The sequence below is a fragment of the Synchiropus splendidus genome, chromosome 5 (genome assembly GCF_027744825.2).
Source record: "Synchiropus splendidus isolate RoL2022-P1 chromosome 5, RoL_Sspl_1.0, whole genome shotgun sequence".
NCBI lineage: Eukaryota > Metazoa > Chordata > Actinopteri > Syngnathiformes > Callionymidae > Synchiropus > Synchiropus splendidus.
The window spans coordinates 26,021,114-26,039,012 of NC_071338.1; the positions used below are offsets into that span (position 1 = coordinate 26,021,114).

The 17,899-nt window shown below is 43.0% G+C and overlaps 1 protein-coding gene across 4 annotated transcripts; it reads right to left on the reverse strand.

Annotated features, from left to right (window-relative positions):
* Positions 1-350: 350 nt before the first annotated feature.
* scube2 (signal peptide, CUB domain, EGF-like 2) lies at positions 351-17,896 on the reverse strand. Of its 4 annotated transcripts, none has more exons than XM_053866066.1 (23): positions 17,811-17,896; positions 16,504-16,620; positions 16,292-16,417; positions 16,074-16,208; positions 15,623-15,748; positions 15,401-15,517; positions 14,888-14,977; positions 14,362-14,478; positions 13,287-13,409; positions 11,763-11,879; positions 11,526-11,648; positions 11,177-11,293; positions 10,306-10,395; positions 10,079-10,192; positions 9,264-9,431; positions 8,766-8,972; positions 5,109-5,279; positions 4,252-4,419; positions 3,463-3,624; positions 3,189-3,386; positions 2,969-3,121; positions 2,822-2,901; positions 351-1,393 (listed from the first exon to the last, which is right to left on the reverse strand). In XM_053866066.1, the coding sequence occupies exons 1-23, from the start codon at positions 17,824-17,826 to the stop codon at positions 1,247-1,249; spliced, it is 2,982 nt and encodes a 993-aa protein (XP_053722041.1). In that variant the 5' UTR covers positions 17,827-17,896; the 3' UTR covers positions 351-1,246. The 4 variants fall into 4 exon arrangements, with proteins under 4 accessions (XP_053722041.1, XP_053722040.1, XP_053722039.1 ...); XM_053866065.1 differs by lacking the exon at positions 17,811-17,896 and adding an exon at positions 16,956-17,296 and having other exon boundaries at positions 8,766-8,969; XM_053866064.1 differs by lacking the exon at positions 17,811-17,896 and adding an exon at positions 16,956-17,295.
* Positions 17,897-17,899: the final 3 nt, after the last annotated feature.

A 17,899-nucleotide genomic window follows, 5' to 3' on the forward strand; every position in this document is an offset into this window, starting at 1 on the left:
AGCACATTCGTCGATGAAGTTCAAAAGTTTATTTTCCTGAATTAAGAAATGCGGAAATTCATTTTTCTCTCAAAATGTAGGCATCTACTTTGATGGAGGAGTAGACTCTTCTTGTTCGGTCGTTCCAAGAAGCTGATTATTCAGTATTATTCCTCCTCCTTATATTTCTTTTTAACTAGAATCGCTTCTATGTTATGTCACCATAAACATATCTGTATCCCTGACGATATTTTTTTCCAATTCGATTCATCTTTAGCCTCACAATGTCCTCTTATAATAAAGAAATGACCATATTGTTAAACAGAGATGTAAACACCAGCAGCACACGAACCATTCTATCTTTATTTACAGCATATCTGATGTACAAAACCATAAAAAATATACATTTATGTAATGCTAGAACATGGAAAAAATCTCTAAAATATTTTACAAAACGTCTTTTTATTCTGAACGTATAACATTTTACATTTATCGTAACGCTCGATTCCCAGAAGTCTTTGGTTGATGGGTCAAAATCTCTGACAAAACACGTGCATTGGCCTCATTCAATGTGTACATATAAAAGGAAACAGTACTGTTTTTCAATCATCTTTTTGCCTCTCAGATTCATCAAAAAAGTTTTTATTGCCGAACATGTGATTCCGCCCATATATCAGTTTTGCATCAAACCTTTTTACATGTCTTCATTTTTCCTCCCCTTTTTTTCCAACTCAGCTAGATAGGGTGAGGTTGTCGGGACACCCTGGAAAGGTCAATATTTTTTACATCATATACAAAATATCTCTCAGAATAATTGCTTTCTGGTCCTACTATTTTCTTAGTAGTAGCATTGTGCTATCGTGTTTTGGCACCTCTCAGTCTCTACTTGTAAAAGTAGCCTATGTTAAAACTAGATGCACTCTATATACAAGTTAAGTATATATTCCCTAGGCTGCAGTGCATTCCAGACTTCTGATAATGTACCATTAAAACTCCTCAGCTGGTCATGAAAGAAATTTAAAGGTCATCACGGGACTTTTCATTTGAATTCTGATTTGAATTCTTATGGTTTGTAGTCAACGTCCAAACATGAATTACTTCGGCACTTCATTTTCAAATTAGCTCTAGTTTAGAGTCCATTCCTTTTTCAAATTCGTCTTTGGATCCCATCGTTCATCCACCTGTGGAGTTGTCCGTGCAGTTCAAAAACTATGACTCAGAACTATGAATATTCATATGCATGTACCACCTAGTCCAACGCTACGTCTTAAGGGCGCAAGAATCTCAGAACTTTGGAGCGCAGGAAGCGGATGAAAGACTTTGGAAACATTTCTCTGGATTCTTGCGCTGTGTAGTTGAAGAAGTTCTGGGGGTGGGCCAGCACGTCGAACAAGGCCTTCATCAGCTTCTTGTCCTGGTTGGAAAACAGATGCGAAACACAGCATTAGAAACAGTCATTTAAGGTGTTACCTGTGGGGGGCGTCACCTTAAATGGAACGTGAGAATTCATTGGTGTTCTGGACAGTGACACTAGGTGCAGTAACATGCAGTTATATTGTTGATTATGCCCATTCAAAAATAGTTGTCTTTTTGAATTCCCCTGTGTCTCGCCATAGTATAAGGTCTCTCAGCAACCCTCTACTGAATTTACATAACAACTGCACACTGTTAATAGGTGTACATTTTTTCAAATTATTTTTAGCGTCTACTTGTTATGTGATTTACACTGAAAATATTTTTGCTTTTATTACCATTACTTTTATTATTGTTTTATCATTTATTATGATTGTTGTTTTTATGACTTCAAATGCCCCTCTGCTTAACGTACAGGGTTTTTACATATAGAACTTGGCACTTTAACTATCGCAGTAAGGACATTATTCGGTATAATTTGTTTTAATATATATATTTTTTATGCTTTTATACTGGTTTTGTTTCGTCTGACCACTTCCTGTTCTCTCCCACCCGTGTTTCTGCGAGCTTTCCAGTTAATGGTTCGTGGCTGGAACCCATCAACCAATCACTGTGCTGCGTGCTGTACACAAGCTCCAGGACAGTGAGTCTGTGAGGTTCTTTTGACAGGTCATTCAGTTTCCTCTCATCGCTTTGTTTGCTTTGACCTCCACATGGTGTTTGCTATCCTTAGATGTTCTGTTTTCTCAGTGTTATTGTCTGTTCAATGAATAAGTATAAATGAAGAAGCCATGTGATGTAAAAATTGCAGAATTGTCATATAACTCATGTTAAACCTTGAAATAACCATTGGATCATTCAATATTTCTCCTCTGACTAATCCACTGAACGCTGTGTGCTTTTGTTTCTTGTGTCTTTCCCATTCCTTTTTTTCCATATATCAGATCTACTCTCTCTTCCGTTCCGAGTGTTTCCCTCCCGGTTCATTGACGTCCTCTCTTCTCCTTCAGGTTTGTCACTGCCACTGTGTACTTGTGGTTCAATAAACGTCCCACAGAACCATTGTTGGCCAAGTCTGTCAGCTGCTGGTTCACAACAGACTCTGTCCTTTACATCGGATGTGCTCTGTTGGGTTGAGCTGGCAGCTAAAGGGTTAAACATTGACTGGCGACTCTCTGTTGTTCAGCCACTCCCATCTGTCATCAGGCGAGAGGGAGTGAGTGACCAGGACATTTAAGGTTCCATAATAATCATTCACAGAGCTTGGGAGTAAATTGGAGTGCTTAGAAAAACAACAGGAGGATGTGGCGAGGGAAAGACTTGAACCAGCTGCAGCTCTCCATTGAGTGACGCCGGCCATGGTCTCAAGTGATGGCATTTTAAATTACCCCATGATCAATGCTTTTACTCCATCTAAGCTCAAACTTACCTTCAGAATTTCCTGATGATTCTCCGAAGCATACAACCGGCCATCTCTGACAATGTCTTCTATTAGTTCTTGATAGTCCTCTGCAGTTGAGAAATAGTTGTTAAATGAAGCTCGCGCTCATGTACCTCCAACAACTCAACTTCTTACCGTCATATGTGACATAAGGGACCTGGAATCCCTTTCCGCTGTTGCCCTCATTGGACCGGAACTGAATCCAAAGCCTCTTGGAGCGAGATGTGAACGCTATGGGCCGTTCGTACGTCTGACAGGTCTCATAGGTGGTGACAGAGTTCGAAAGAGCTGTGAGGTACGAAGACTGTGTGATTAAAAACAGACAAATGTGACAGAGGTATTCGTTCAGACTCACAGCTTTTCCGCATCACCAAATAGTCGCCGCACTCATCCTCAATTGGCAGGAAGATCTCAGGGACGACGATGAGGATCCTGCGTTTAGGTGGAGGGTTAATGGTCCAAGTGCATTCGATGTTGGCAGGATAGTTCCCAGGGTAGTTAGGGGACTCGATGTAGCCGGTGAAGTCTCCCAACTCTCCCCCACAGTGCCGATCTGTGAAAGAACATTTGCATCATGTAACAAAAAGTCACAAACAAACCCCTTTGAGTTGAACACTCCCAGCACTTACTCTTGCACTGCATGATGTTAGTGGAGCCATCAAAGTCTGTGGTGGTGTTTCCAGGACAGGCGATGCAATAGTTCTGTCCAAACTCCACCTGATAGGTTCCCATGGGGCAGCGGATGCAGCGGTGGGTGCTGGTGTTGTAGTAGTGTCCGGGCGAACACTGGACTGGAGGAGGGAGAGAGCACCAGCCAAGAAGCATCGTATGAGAGACAAACGTGTGTGACAATATTAATGCATTGGTCTTGAACATACGGGATAAGATGAGGCAAATGTACTGAAGATCGGAAGAATAAATATTTAATCAATAAATGTTCTAAAGATGATACCATTTCAGAGGACACTCAGAATAAGTGAAATTAAACAACGTTTTAAAGATAGAACAAGACATTGGCCGTTACGGCGTAACTGTTTTAAATGGCCTACAGATGGCAGCAGAGTTCGCAACTACACACAAACCATCTGCTTCTACAAACATAAGTTCGAGCTTTCAAACGCTCTCTTCAAATTGCATGCTAAAGTGACCAATATACGCAACCAGCAGGGGGCAGCACAGTTCGAATGAATACAGTCCATAAGATTATAGTCCCGTCGAACAAAAACAACCTAAAAAGAAACCCTGAAAGAGTCAGCGATTTCTTAAACCAGTTATCAAGACGCTTTAATCTCATGAAAGCTTGAGCTTCCCCTACCGTCAGAGAACCTACTTAGAGCAACAGTAAACTACAATTTTTGGAGTAAAACGGAGGTTGATTATACTGTATGGGTTAAAGGAGTCATAACAAAGCGCCACACCTTTCGTCTCACACTCCTGAAAGGTAACAGCTCCGGTGTGCTTGGTGACCAGGTTTCCTCCGCAAGTGAAGCAAGAGGTGCGTCCCACATCGGGCTGGTAGGATCCCAGTGGGCACGGCACGCAGGGGACGAAGCCATCGTGGGAATACTGTCCAGGGGAGCACTGACCTGAGCACATACATGTGTCGGACCATCAACATAATTCAGTCTTTCAAAGACTGTGTCCATCAAGAGGACCAAAGAAAACGGCAAACATTCATAAACACTGCTTGTTCATTGAAACCTCTGGGTGACTAATAGAAAACTGGGCGCCGCTGCGGCTCTGCTGATACGTCTTCTTGTTTAGTCTGTCAGAGGAGATGGGATTTGGGATTAAGCCACAGAGTGACTGAGATAACAGCAGAGGGGAAGACCAAAACATGGTGGCTCCTTTTGCTTTTGTGCCGCACTGAAAGGCGCCAAGCTCACCTTTTCATTTCTCGTTCATTCAAACACCAATCTTTGACGTGACACAAAGAGCAAAATTGAAAAGAGCGAGATATTTATCAAAGCTTCCTGCCTGGCTGAAATTTTGACAATGGCTTTTTACTTATCTTTTCTTCTTTCACTTGTTGATCCACGGCATATTTCAATTGGATGTTTGTCAGATTAAACAAAGGCTGAGCATTTAAAAATATTTTTGTAACTGTGTATATATATATATATATATATACACACACAATGGCTTTTGACAGTCAATTGACCCACTTCATAAAGAACATTTTGTTTAATCTGCAGATCACTAATGCATCTTGTTCATGATCCAAAGCACCTTACATTATACCCCTTATTTGACATGAATATGAACATGAATTTACCTCCACACTCCGAGACGTTTCGTGCTCCGACCACTTTGGAGACTTCTCTCCCTTCGGGCCCCGGACAGACCTCACAGGACATCTGACCCTCCTCGTCCTGATAGGTCCCAGCTGGGCACAGCGCACAGCGTCCCTGATCACCGTCAAAGAAGGTCCCAGTACTGCAGCTCACTGACAGAAGAAAGAGCCAGAATGTGTTGTTTGAAAGACTCACGAGAAAGAAGCAAAAATATTTGCATAGTTTTCCTCGCTTTCTCTTTGTTCATGTGATCATAACATGTTTAGAATTACTACATGTTGTAAAATGATAAGCATTATTTGGAATTGTACAAGGGAGCGACAGGAAATTCAGGAGCAGTCTATATGGCCACATGAAATATTTGACTCGATGAGACTCAATATTCTTTCCACTAGTTGAGACAGTTTTGACACAAGCTGACAAACACAAAATAGACTGTGGGTACTTAACAGATAACACTCAGGTAAACACAGGATTCATCCTGAGAATTACTGTAATTACTACTATAAATAAAACTGTTGCCACAGGGATTACATTTGACTGTAAATGCCTTCAATAAATCAATGAATGAAACACGTTTGTTTATTGTAATATGTCATAATGTTTGGGGATTTTAAACCATACTGTCACTTTCATTCCATTCATCAAAAGAGCAAAAAAAAGTTTTTTCCCCCAATCTTTCTTTTTTAAGATACATGATACTTTCACCAGTTAAGTAATGTACTTGAAAATACAGTAGTTCTTTTTCATATCCATTTTTCAAAGACTTATTTTTTATTCCTTAATTGCAGCAAAAAAACTCCTGACTTTGATTTGCTTTACCTCTCCTGACAACTGAATATTATCTTGTATATTCATTCATGAGTTCTTGAGACAGTTACACGTCCACTCTCCTCAGATAACCACTCTACAGTTCACTAATCCAAACTGAGAGCTAAAGCTCGCCAAGCTCTACACTAGTCTGAAGGAAGTTGTGCAATGCAGAAGACTCCTACACACAGTATAAACCACTGTCACATTGTATAAACAACTTTAAATGTAAAACACTGCAACACCTCTTTGCTAACAGGAGCAACGTAATACAATTGAAGAGACAAAGGAAGGCCACAGTCGACTGACACTTAAAGAAACACGGCTTTGAAACAGGAAGCTTCTTTTAATTCCACCATAAGCACCCTAGTCTCTTTAAAAAGCAAACACAGAGGTAAATCAAAGAGAGCCCTTTCCTCTTATCTCCGAAAAGTGCCTTGATTAAAGGGACCAAACCACTGTTCTCCTACCACTCACAGAGATGCCTGTAATTAATTTGAGAATTACCACGTCTGTCTGATACTCTTAAGAAGTGGAGTTGAAAACTGAAGCTGATCTCATCCAAGAATAAATCATTTAAATCGCCGGGCGGCTTCTTTGAGCCTCTGAGTTGCCCGTCAGCAAAGTTTCCTGTGCAGTTTGATTTTCCTCCAAACAAATAAAATGTAATTCTCTCAAGAGCGGTTCAATTTTTTTTTTGAAGCCCATTGTTTACTCTGAAAGACCATGAGGATAGCATCATAGCATTGTCCTCAAACAGCTTTTATTTGACAGAGGGAAGCAGAGAGAGAAGAGACACAGTGAAAGTGAAAGAAAGAAAAAACCTTGAAGCCTTTCAAATGCAAAGAACGCTTCTATAGAGTCCTCGAATTGATGGCCCCAAAGAGGTTTAAAAGACCTTTCACCCCTATTCAACTCCTCAGTCTTTGCCTACTTGATGACATAGGAAAACAGTACGGTATCACAGTGGTAAGGAGCTGAACCCAATAAAAGGGGTCAGGTTTCTGAATCCCCCCATTCTGTTTGGCCCAATCGCTGCTCGCGCCCATCAACTAGAGGCCCAAACAGCTGATGCTAATTGATTCCCATGGTGTGGCTGAAGTCAATTCTCTTCAGCAGTTTAGTGGCTGGGGGTCATGCAAAGTGGCCCCGGCTTGGGGGGAAAAAAGAGGGGGTCACAACACTCAAACTGCCAGCCTGAATCAACAGCACTTCCTAAACATCTTCAACATTAAAACAAACAGGAAAACAACTTAAACCCCAAACACTTGAGTCCGCTCTGTTAAATCAACGTCTGGAGCCGTTTACTCACGCCGGCTCATCATCAATCAGCAACCTCATCGACGGGATCCCAAAACAATAACAAGGGTTTCAAAAAGTAAATATTTACAAAGCGAACATACATCATCAATAAACCCGCAGAGAAAAGTGCACAGAAAGGCAGATTTCCTCAAAGGCAGTGGCAGCTGTGCAGTCTTCTTCTGAGGCATGAGCCCAAATGGGTTTTTTCAATGGAGTGGGCAAACTGAAAAGGACCAAACTGCAGCTCTAAGCCAGAGCGGGAGGTGGGGGAGGAGGGAAAAATATAGCTCCTTTAAAAGCTGGAGGTTAAGAATGGCTGTCGGCTCCCCCTTGCTTTGCCCAAATTACATGACTGCACCCCTGCGATGTCCAACAGACCCCTTAAAGTTAAACCCAACAGTCGAGCTGTTAATGGTTTATATTTGCCAAATATATTTGATGTAAAAACGTTGCGCACTCTTGCATCATTGGCTCACTGAACTACAGTCATGTTCTAGCAACATTAGACTCATTATGGAACATACTTTATTTATCTAGGAGGCAATGTTTCCGAACACCCTGGTGACCATGTTACGAAGACAAGTCAGAGGCAGAGACCTTGTGCGAACCAGACTCAGTGAAACCAGAGTTTCAGTCTCTCCAGCTATTGTTTTTGAAAACGGTTGTGTCAGACCTTTGTTTTGTTTTGATCATCCTAGCTTCGCTGACCAACTCGTCCATGAGACTCCGATTGTGAAGTCAAATATTGTTTCACAAAGACACAAGAACAATTCACGACGACACGACAATTCAAGAACAATACGACGACTGACATGACTAACTGTCATTGAGTTTGAGAGATTAAGAGAGATTTCAATAAAACAATTAAGCAGCTCTTTATAGAGGAAGCTGCTGAAACTGAATGAGAGATTTCAAGGTGAAAAAATATGATTTCACATCACCTTGTCTTGCATAAGTGTCGGCAAAAACAAACAGGAACTTGGCATGTCTTTATCTAGTAAACTTGTCCTGTAAGTGGAGGAACGCACTCCAGTGAAAGTTGGTGTTTCTGAGACAAAAGCAAAGCACAGTTGAGAAGTTGTCATTTTGAAACTGACTGTGAGGCCTGAAACCAGGGGCGCCCGTCTGCAACAGCCAGAGAAAACACATGCCAGGCTTCAGCGCGGCAACCCTGAGAGCGTGCGGTTTCTTTTAATGAACATTTGTGCTGTGCACATTGTATATAAAACCCAACCGAGTGGCACCAGTCACCCCCTTACGCTCCATTTGGATCCGCGCGAGATGGAAGATCTCACAGTTTGGAGACCCAACAACAGTTTCTCTGTTCTTCATTGCAAACTCCCGCTCCCTTCCAACCAGCTCATTACAGCACATCTGCGAGCCAAGCATGGCACTCATCTGGCACACACCTGCGCCAAATTCAATTACTCAACCAGCGCCTGTTAATATATTGCACTTGCATGAAGTATTGAATTTATGGTTCGCCATGTGGCCATGCGTTTGCTCCGTGTGCGTAGACAACTTACCACATTTTCTGCCCACCAGTATCTGTCCTGCCAAACATGGTCCATGTGGTTCTGCCGCCTGGACCAGGCTTTTCGCAAGTTCATAGTCAGACCCAGCGAAGTGAAGATGGAACTGCTCCCGGTTGATGGACTTCCTCAGGGTCCTGATGGTCTTCCTCAGCCTCTTTTCGGACCGACGACGCACACAGTTCAGGTCACAGGTCCCTGCTGATTGAAGATAGAAAAAACTGTCTCCAGAGAAGAATCGTCCAGCAACATCCTTTACTTGCATGCACACACTTTTAAAATGGCTCATCAAGATGAGAAGCGAGAACATTGTCAGCCAACACACAAAAGACTTCAGAACCCCACTCCTCAAAGCAGCCCACCACCGAATTAAAGTCAAAACAGGAGATACTTTAAAGGTTTGGTTTTGTTGGATGACAGACAGCAGCCGAAGAAAAAGACAGAGGACAATGAGAGAAGGTTGCAGGCAGACAGAAGCACAGCGAGACCAACCTGTTACCTCCTCTAGATTCACATCCAGCTCAAACTCAGCTGTGATGGATGAGCCGTCCTCCTCGCCGGCTTTCCTGCCGTGGCGGCTTCGCGTACGCTGTCCAGACGAGGAGCAGTGGAGGCTGACGTAACTAAACTGGACATTTTCAGTGAAGAGAAACCTGCTATCTGTGGGCATGGGAGACAACCATCCCCGGACAGTCACACCACACCCAGCAGACAACAACACAAACATAATGGTTAGCTATATCACAACAGGATGTTTTGTTTTCAATGATCATCATATCAACACACAGTTGAGGTAAAACCTCTTCAGTTGCAATTCACCCACAACCCACCTCCACCTCAACCGCTGATGGGCTCCACAATGTTACTTGTGAGGTTTGTGAAATAATGTCTTCACTACTCTCCATGACTCAGACTCTTAAGTACCATTTCGTTGTCAGTGAGGGATGTGAAGGTCATGCCAAGACAGGCAACGCAACACTCCAACGGGAAACAGGCTTGACTGATGGCTGGGTCGGACACAAGTGAAAAGCATGCTATGGCTAATTACATCCTCTCCTGTCACCGCCAGACAAAGTGCTGCACTGAGACGTTCAAGAGCCTCAAAACCACATCACTTTCACCACAAATGTCTTTCACGTTTGCCACTTAAGTTCTGATTTGCTGTGGAGCAACCTGCAGGTCTGTTTTATCTTCCACATGCTGTGGCTTACATGACTTTTTTTTCCAACATACAGAACTGTTCATTGTTTATGTGAAACCAAAGTCTTTAACTTTCAGTTATGCTTCCTGTGTGGCAGCCTCTGTACCTGAAGCTGCTGCGTTCAGGCTCTCCTTCAGTCGCTCCTGGCTTCGCTTTAAGTTGCACTTTGAAGATCCCGACTTGAAAGTTGCGGTGGTTTTAATGCGTGGAGTCAACAGTTCTGAAGAAGAAAAGAGAACCCAATGGTTCCCGAATAACTAAACGCTGCTCTCCAGCTACTGTTATGTACAGCAGACAGGCAAACAAGAGGACGGAGATGTGCTTTGTACTTGCCGATGCAATGCGAGCCGCTGTTGTTCTTTTGTGCGTCACCCATGCAGGGCAGAGGCATTCCACAGGTCACGGTGTAGGAATCCTCTGTCCCTGAAAGCACACAAGAGGCCGTGACATGCAGACCAACGCAGACAAACCACACAAAAGCGAAATCAGAGAGAGCAAACAAACGGCGTGTAGGAACACGACAGGCTCCGCTGCGGACTGATGGCAACAACTGTTGACACAACTGAAGGTTGACTTACAGACTCAATTATGTTTACAATCATTGCTTTATGGCATTTACTTGTTCGCAACTCCTTCGCAAAGTCCGATATGGCGTGAAATATACAAATATATTTGAAACATCAGTTTCACTCAATGTGCTTAATATGTGGCCCCTATCGTTGATATACTAACCCAGGAGGAAACTTACTGCTAATGCAGAGGGGTCACTCGGCAAAGCACCAAAATCCTTCATGGGAAAATGGTTAAAATGAAGACGTCTAGAGGACACTGTCTGCTATTGTGTTAGCAAGACGAAAAAGCACATACAAATGTGTTTTATCTTTGAACTGTCTCCATGTGCAAACAACCCCTCAAAACTGCCATAGATCTGATTCGCAGAAATAGACCTTGAAAACACCACGTTGCTTAATCAGTGGCGAAAGTTGAGTTGTTTGTTCTTGTCAAGGACGAATGAAGGGCACAACACTGTTGACTTCTTTTACAACTTTTTCAGTTCAGTACAGGTCTCCTTTTCAGGTACTCGCAAACTTAATTTCAAGCTATTTACATTGAAGTGCTATTGTTTCATAGTTTCATAGCTGCAGTTCAGACGCTGACAGTGAATATGAAGGATGAATATGAAGCAGACTGAACTTCAACTCACCACTGCTGATGTGAACTTGGGACTGGCAGGTCAGGTAACAGCGGTCCCCTCCCTCCTGTTTACTGCAGTTCAATGTTGGTTTGGAGGTGCGTTTTGCGGGTAGCGAACCCTCAGCCTCTAGATGAAAATCACAAAGCTCCAAGGTGAAGGCAAACACTTGATGGTGTAACACTATCCTCATCCTTACGCACAAAGGTGTGACAGGTGGTAAAAGAGGAAAGAGAACAGTGTATCCAAAGTATCTCCTGTTTTTGTCCCCTTTGCTTTTTGTCCCAAAAGTAGCAATGACAAATTTGCCTCACACTTTCCCGAACAAGGAGCTTCTCATGCAGAAGGAACCCTGGCTTACCAATACAGTCCTTTTTATTCCAGTGGAGCTTATAACCAGGATGGCAAAAGCATTCGTATCCACCCATGGTGTTCTCACAACCCTGCTGGCAACCTCCATTGTTCACACTGCATTCATTAATATCTAGGGGAAAAGAGGAAAGTCAATATTCCCACCTCCAGTTGGAGCGGCTTCAAAAAGCCCGGCAATCCATTTTTTTTTTATGTGCCACATTAAAACTACTCAACTCTGTCTCACCTCCACAGTGGGCCAGTCCATACATGGTGTACCCTTTGTTGCAGAGACACTGAAAACCACCGGGGGAGTTCACACACGTGTGATCACATGTCCGTTCAAAAAAACACTCATCTATATCTGTAATCAGAATCAGACGGATGATATAATAGCAGTGGTTAGTCGCTGGGCTCATCGAGAGGGACTTCCCGCACAACTGATCTCTTCACTAACTTAAACATGTCAGAGTACAGAGCTTCCACTCTCATAGTAATTACAGACGTGAAAACCTCAGTGAGATGGATGTTCGTCTAGTTATTGCAACAGGCTTGAAACAGACAGCTATGTCTTTATAGCTGGGGCTCATTGCTATTAGTAGGCTATAACTGTTGAAGATACTCTCACAGAGTTTTGTTTGAACTCAGGTGTACTTTGGATTTGTATCCCATTATTATTTATTGTAAGAAATTAAGACAACAATTAAGAGTCTTTTTCTGTTTTATTATAGTCTTCAGTCATCAACAAGTAAGTAGTGTGTGTTGTTTACAAACAGTTACTCTAAAAAAAGCTAGCAAACAGATATCATAGACCTGGAGTGACATCCAGGCAACTACTATTCTTTTTATACATACCCATTTTGCTAAAACTCAATTCGGGCGACCAAACTATGGTTTGTATTGATGCCCCTTTGATACACAAATGAAACACTAAAACTACTCTTTTTTTTGAGTGGGATAGAGATTCTGGTCCGAGCACAGTGGAAGTAACCTGACCACTCTGTCACCACATTTTGGATCTTCAGGTAAAGCGACAGGGCTGGTAGAATCTCGAAGTTCAAGGTCATGGTTAAAAGCAATGAATTAATGTTCATCACTCTTCAGACAGAACACTGCTTTTCTTTGAATTGATAGCGACAATGGGTTCAAGTAAAAACTGCTGTGGTCAGAATGTAGCGCAGCATCACTCTGGCTTAAGCAATTACGCAAAGTAGTTGTTTAGAATAGGCTTATTTTGATTAGATGGAGAATCAAACAAAAGATGTGTTTAATGGTAAATTACTCACACATTTTGTATCTTTTCTAAATGTAACTTAAAGGAAGACTGACTCAACACTAGAGTGGCCAAAAATGTTTACAATGTTGTACTATCGGTACGTTCTTTTAACCTCTTCAGTACCTCTGAAGTTATTCTAAAGAATGTTCCTGACAGTATCTGTCATGTTGGGTTTGGAGGAAAGTATCATTGGCCACTCTGGTGTTGATAACATGTTCCTGTAAGTTACATTTAGAACAGATACAAAATGTGTGATTGATTTGCGTTAACTCAGCTTTAGTGCGATTAATTGATATTAAAATAGTAATCTATTGACAGCCATACTGTGGAGCAGGAGCTCTGACGATAAATACAGCATGATTGTAATATTCAATATAGATAAGTAGGACGTTGCATCAAAGCACTGAGATCGTTGAAACTCTTTAAGAGTCAATATATGTTCAGAACATGCCACTGCTGCATGTCACCGTCTCTAAACACCATTACGGCGTCTACCTTGGCACGAGCGCTCATCGGTCAGCAGCTTGAATCCTTTTCTGCAGTTGCACTCGAAGCTGCCGATGGTGTTCCTGCAGAAGTGTTCACAGCCCCCGTTATGATGTTCACACTCATCGATGTCTGCAAACGAAGAACACGCTGTCTCAGAATATCATTCAATAATATAAATTGGGAACATCATTATTATTTATACAGCACAGATCAGACTCACAAGTGTCAAGTGCTTCACATAGTGTTTTTCAACTGCTGTGCCATGGCACACTGGTGTATCGTGAGAGAGTGTCAGGTGTGCTGTGATAAATTATGTAGTTTCATAGAGGTGAGTGATATGATGACATTAAATCATGAACAATTAGAACGTGTTGACAGTCTACCAACGTGAGGAGATCACATGGATACAGTCACATTCTTTCTATACAGTACAGATCTATGCTGATGTGTTGTGACCCTTTCCATCACTTGCAGCTGAGCTGCCATGGTGCAAAGTTCTCCTCTTCCCACACACACTCACAGCGAAGAAGCCGGCCAAATGCGCAACATACAAATGATTTTAAACCCGATGGGCCTCTAACTTGACCCCACGACAGAAAGATGGAGAGTTCCCTGTCGCTCCCATAGTATCTGCAGCGCAGATCTAAGAGAGCTAACGGCTAACTTCAAAACTTTATTGACGCTCATATACTATAAGTTTGCTACGTGGTTTTGAAGTTGACGAAAAACTAAATGCAGACCCAACTAAAATGCGCTCCAATATGGATAGAGATAAAGAATCAGTGCTGTTCTGAAGCTGAGGCAAAGAATGTGAAAGATTTTTCTTGCAATTCGCCAAACTACAGTTATTTAAAATAAATAAATCATGGCCTGTGTTTGCCATATTGCTCAGCCCTTTCTGGAGACATTATCAAACAAATACATGGTGTCGTGACGTCAGATTGTTTTTCAATGAACCAAGTGTGCCGTGGCTTAAAAAAGGTTAAAAAAAAACACTGCATGAAATAGCCTGGATGGAATGAAATACAGTGTCACTTATGTGGCAGATCATGCTGAGAATTTTTAATGAAAACTGACCAACCTTTGCATGTTTTGCCATCCGGCTGCAGCGTGAAGCCGACTGGGCAGCTGCAGCGCACTCCTGTAGATGTGTCTTTGCAAGTGCAGTCACATCCACCGTTGTTTACCGCACAGGTTTCTGCAACGAAAAGTTATCCACAGATCACACAGAGCCCGTCTGTTTCACATCACACAGAACAATAAATCACTCCATCCGAAACAACCCCAAAATCACCTTTATTAAATGCTTACGGCACAAAAAAAGATTCACACGCGGCTCCCCGCAAATGGAAGTCTAACGTGAAATGTACCACACTGCTACAAATGCATATTTTTCGCCGGGGAAAGTGGAGGCGAGTGTGGTGGGGCTGAGTCATTTCACAGTTTGACTAAAAGAAGCAGGAATGCAATGGTTTACTTCACATTACTTCTCTCTTCTGTTTGACACCTCAGAGGTTTCTGGCAGCTCAACACGTCATCTCAGACAAAACAAAGTCGCCGATGCTTCGGCCCTCGGTGACCCCTCTCAAGGGAGGAAATCTGCGTACCCATTAGAAGCCTCCTCTTAACTCGCTTGTCCACTTCAGCGAAGGATGTGGCGTTATGGTCGGCCGAATCCGTGGTGGCTTCGTCTCTTTCTGCAAAACACCACATGGAGCGATTACATGAAAGCAATCCAAGGTTCGCCAAAGTGGTCGTGAAGGTCACCACGCCGAAGTGGTGTCTACACCAGTGGGGTTTTCAGATGAGTCTGCAAATCAGGAAAGTGAATGGAAAACAAGTCTGGTTTTATCTCACGGACCTCACACGCGCTGCTGCTGAGAAAAGAGAAACGTAAAGAGTTTAGATCACTATCTTTCCAAAACACGACAGACGCAGGAACACGCTCTCAGTTTTCGCTCAGGTTGTTGACTATCAACAACCTGATCTCATCTTATGAAATCTAGTCCGAACTGTAAGCAAATATCACAAGAGAACAACTCACTTTGGAAGATTTAAGGACGGGAATTCTCTTGGAAATAATTTGGGACTAGTAAAAGACCAAAGGGCTGAAGACTCACCGACGCACGACCTCCTGTCGGGCTGCAATGTGTACCTCATGTGACACTTGCATATCGGACCGTTCTCCGTGTCTTCGCAGGTGTGCTGGCAGCCTCCGTTGCCATGGTTACAGGTCACTGCCAGATAAACAACAACTGAGCTAAACCGGCTGCTTCTGAGCAACCTCACGTGTGTGTTTGTGTGTGTGTGTGTGTGTGTGTGTGTGTGTGTGTGACACATACAGATACAGTCTCTCTGGTTTCTGGCCAGCTCAAATCCTGGACGACATTCGCACGACACGCCCCCCTTGGGTGTTTCTCTGCAGATGTGGGCGCAGCCGTGCTCCTTATTCATACAGTTGAGGCCCTCTGGGACAGAGAGAGGTACACAATGAAGCTCTCCTACAGTGACTGAGCGGCTACACACAAAGGCACTCATTCTGGGAGATTAGTGTGGCAGAGAGCCTGATTGTTCTCACACTTCAAACAATCCACGACATCAACCACCGTGTGGTTTCTGGCACCTCGAGTGAATATTTTAAGCAAAAGCCATTTAAAGGAAAAAGCCTTGATCTTATGAAGCCTCAGTGTGTTACACTCTTATGTTGATAGGTCGCACAACTTATTCAGTTGGGGGGGGGTGAAGAGAAGAGGTTCAGAGGTCTGATCACTGAAGACCTGGTTATACACTCACCCACAGAGCGATGGATGCATGTGTGCTGGTTGTCACTGAGGAAGAAGCCATGTTTACATCGGCATTCGTAGCTGCCGACGGTATTGACGCAAGTGTGCTGGCACCCACCATTATTGAAATTACATTCATCAACGTCTGCAGGGAAGAGAAATGTGTTATTATCGGTGGGACTTCATTTCCAGCAGTGGCTGCTCATGAGAATGATTCATCCAACGTACCGAGACAGTTGTGTCCATCGTGAGCCAAGTTGAAGCCATCATAGCAAGTGCAGCGATAATTCCCAGGTATATTGTTGCACTCATGCACACAACCACCGTTGAACTCGAAGTCACACTCGTCCACGTCTGTCAGAGAAGATTGAAAAGAACACCTCATCAGTTTAGTGAGTTTCATGAGGAAAGGTTAGTTAAAATAAAGAAGTGAGAAATACCCTCGCAGTGAGTCCCATCGCCTTTAAAACCAGCCCTACAGGAGCACTTGTAAGACCCAGGTGTAGACTGACAAATAGCATCAATGTGACATCCATCACTCCCATCCGCACATGGATCTGCGGCAGAAGAATACAACTGTACACATGAGTATCAACAAAAAAAACTCGTCTGATCGACTCATGCAAGGCATTTGTATGGATTATAAAGTTACCGGCCACTGAAGAGAACGCTTAAGCACGCAAAGTAAGAAAAAAATAAATAATTAAATTATTGTTTATGGGTTAAAGAAACCCAGAAGACCGTTTGCGGAGCAACATAACGGAAAGGTTGAAGACAGTGGATGTGAAAGTATCTTCCGTAGTAACAACAAGAGCGCACTCTTGAAAGCGTGCGCCAAGTCTGGAAAACACACGGACGCTTACACACTCGCTCACACACGCTAAAGTCCCACCTCGAATCTCAGGAAGCGCAGCGCCTTGGCGACTATTTAACAAGAGCAAAAACAAACAAAAGTCCCTCGCAGCCCAAATAGCTCCCATGGTGATAGGATCCAAGTTTAGAGGTCTCCTCAAAAGGACGCGTACGCACTGAAGTCGTGACCGAGCGTCCGCCTCATTTTCATTCTAGCCTGTCAATCTGCCTCACAAGGGCCTTTTGAAAGAGAAAGGAGTGAGTAATAGTGGATGTGTGTGTGTGTGTATGTGTGTGTGTGTCGGTGTGTGTGTTTGGGAACGGGTGCGTGTGCGCGTGCACTTGAGTTTGAAGCGGAGCTGTGTCAAGTTATCTATAAGGTAGCACGATAGGCCGGAAGTTGGAAAACAACAGCCTAGCGGAGCATTTCAAAAGCGTATGTTGGGCTCTTATTCTGGAAGATAGTTGTAGGTCTTAGCGCGAACACTTTTGTAAGTCTCACTACAATTAAATACCCAAGCTAGGACTTCATGAAATTCATAAAATTAAAGGCAATCATTAATCACAGCGGAACAGCCGTTTGTCACCATGAAACATAACAAAATATATTTTCACAATGCGTCTCATAGGTATTTTCCATCAGCTTTTTTTCATGTACGCACCCAACTTTCTGGGGTCCTGAAAATGCTATTCAAGAGATTTAAAGTCAGAAACTAGACCAGTCGCGCCATTTTTGTTTTTGGAGCAAACCATTTCCGATCATCCCCGGGGGGTTATAGGCGCGTCCATTCTGAGGCTTTTCAACGGTACTTGGCTAAATGTTTGACCGGAGTAGCAATAAAGAGTGCCAGACTGAAAATACATTCTAATTTGAAAACATCGTCCTATAACTCACCAATTACCATTTTCATGGCAGCAGTCCCGTTTTTTAAATAATATAGACAAAACGCGATGATCGAAATCCCAACCGTCAGTTCACCTGTG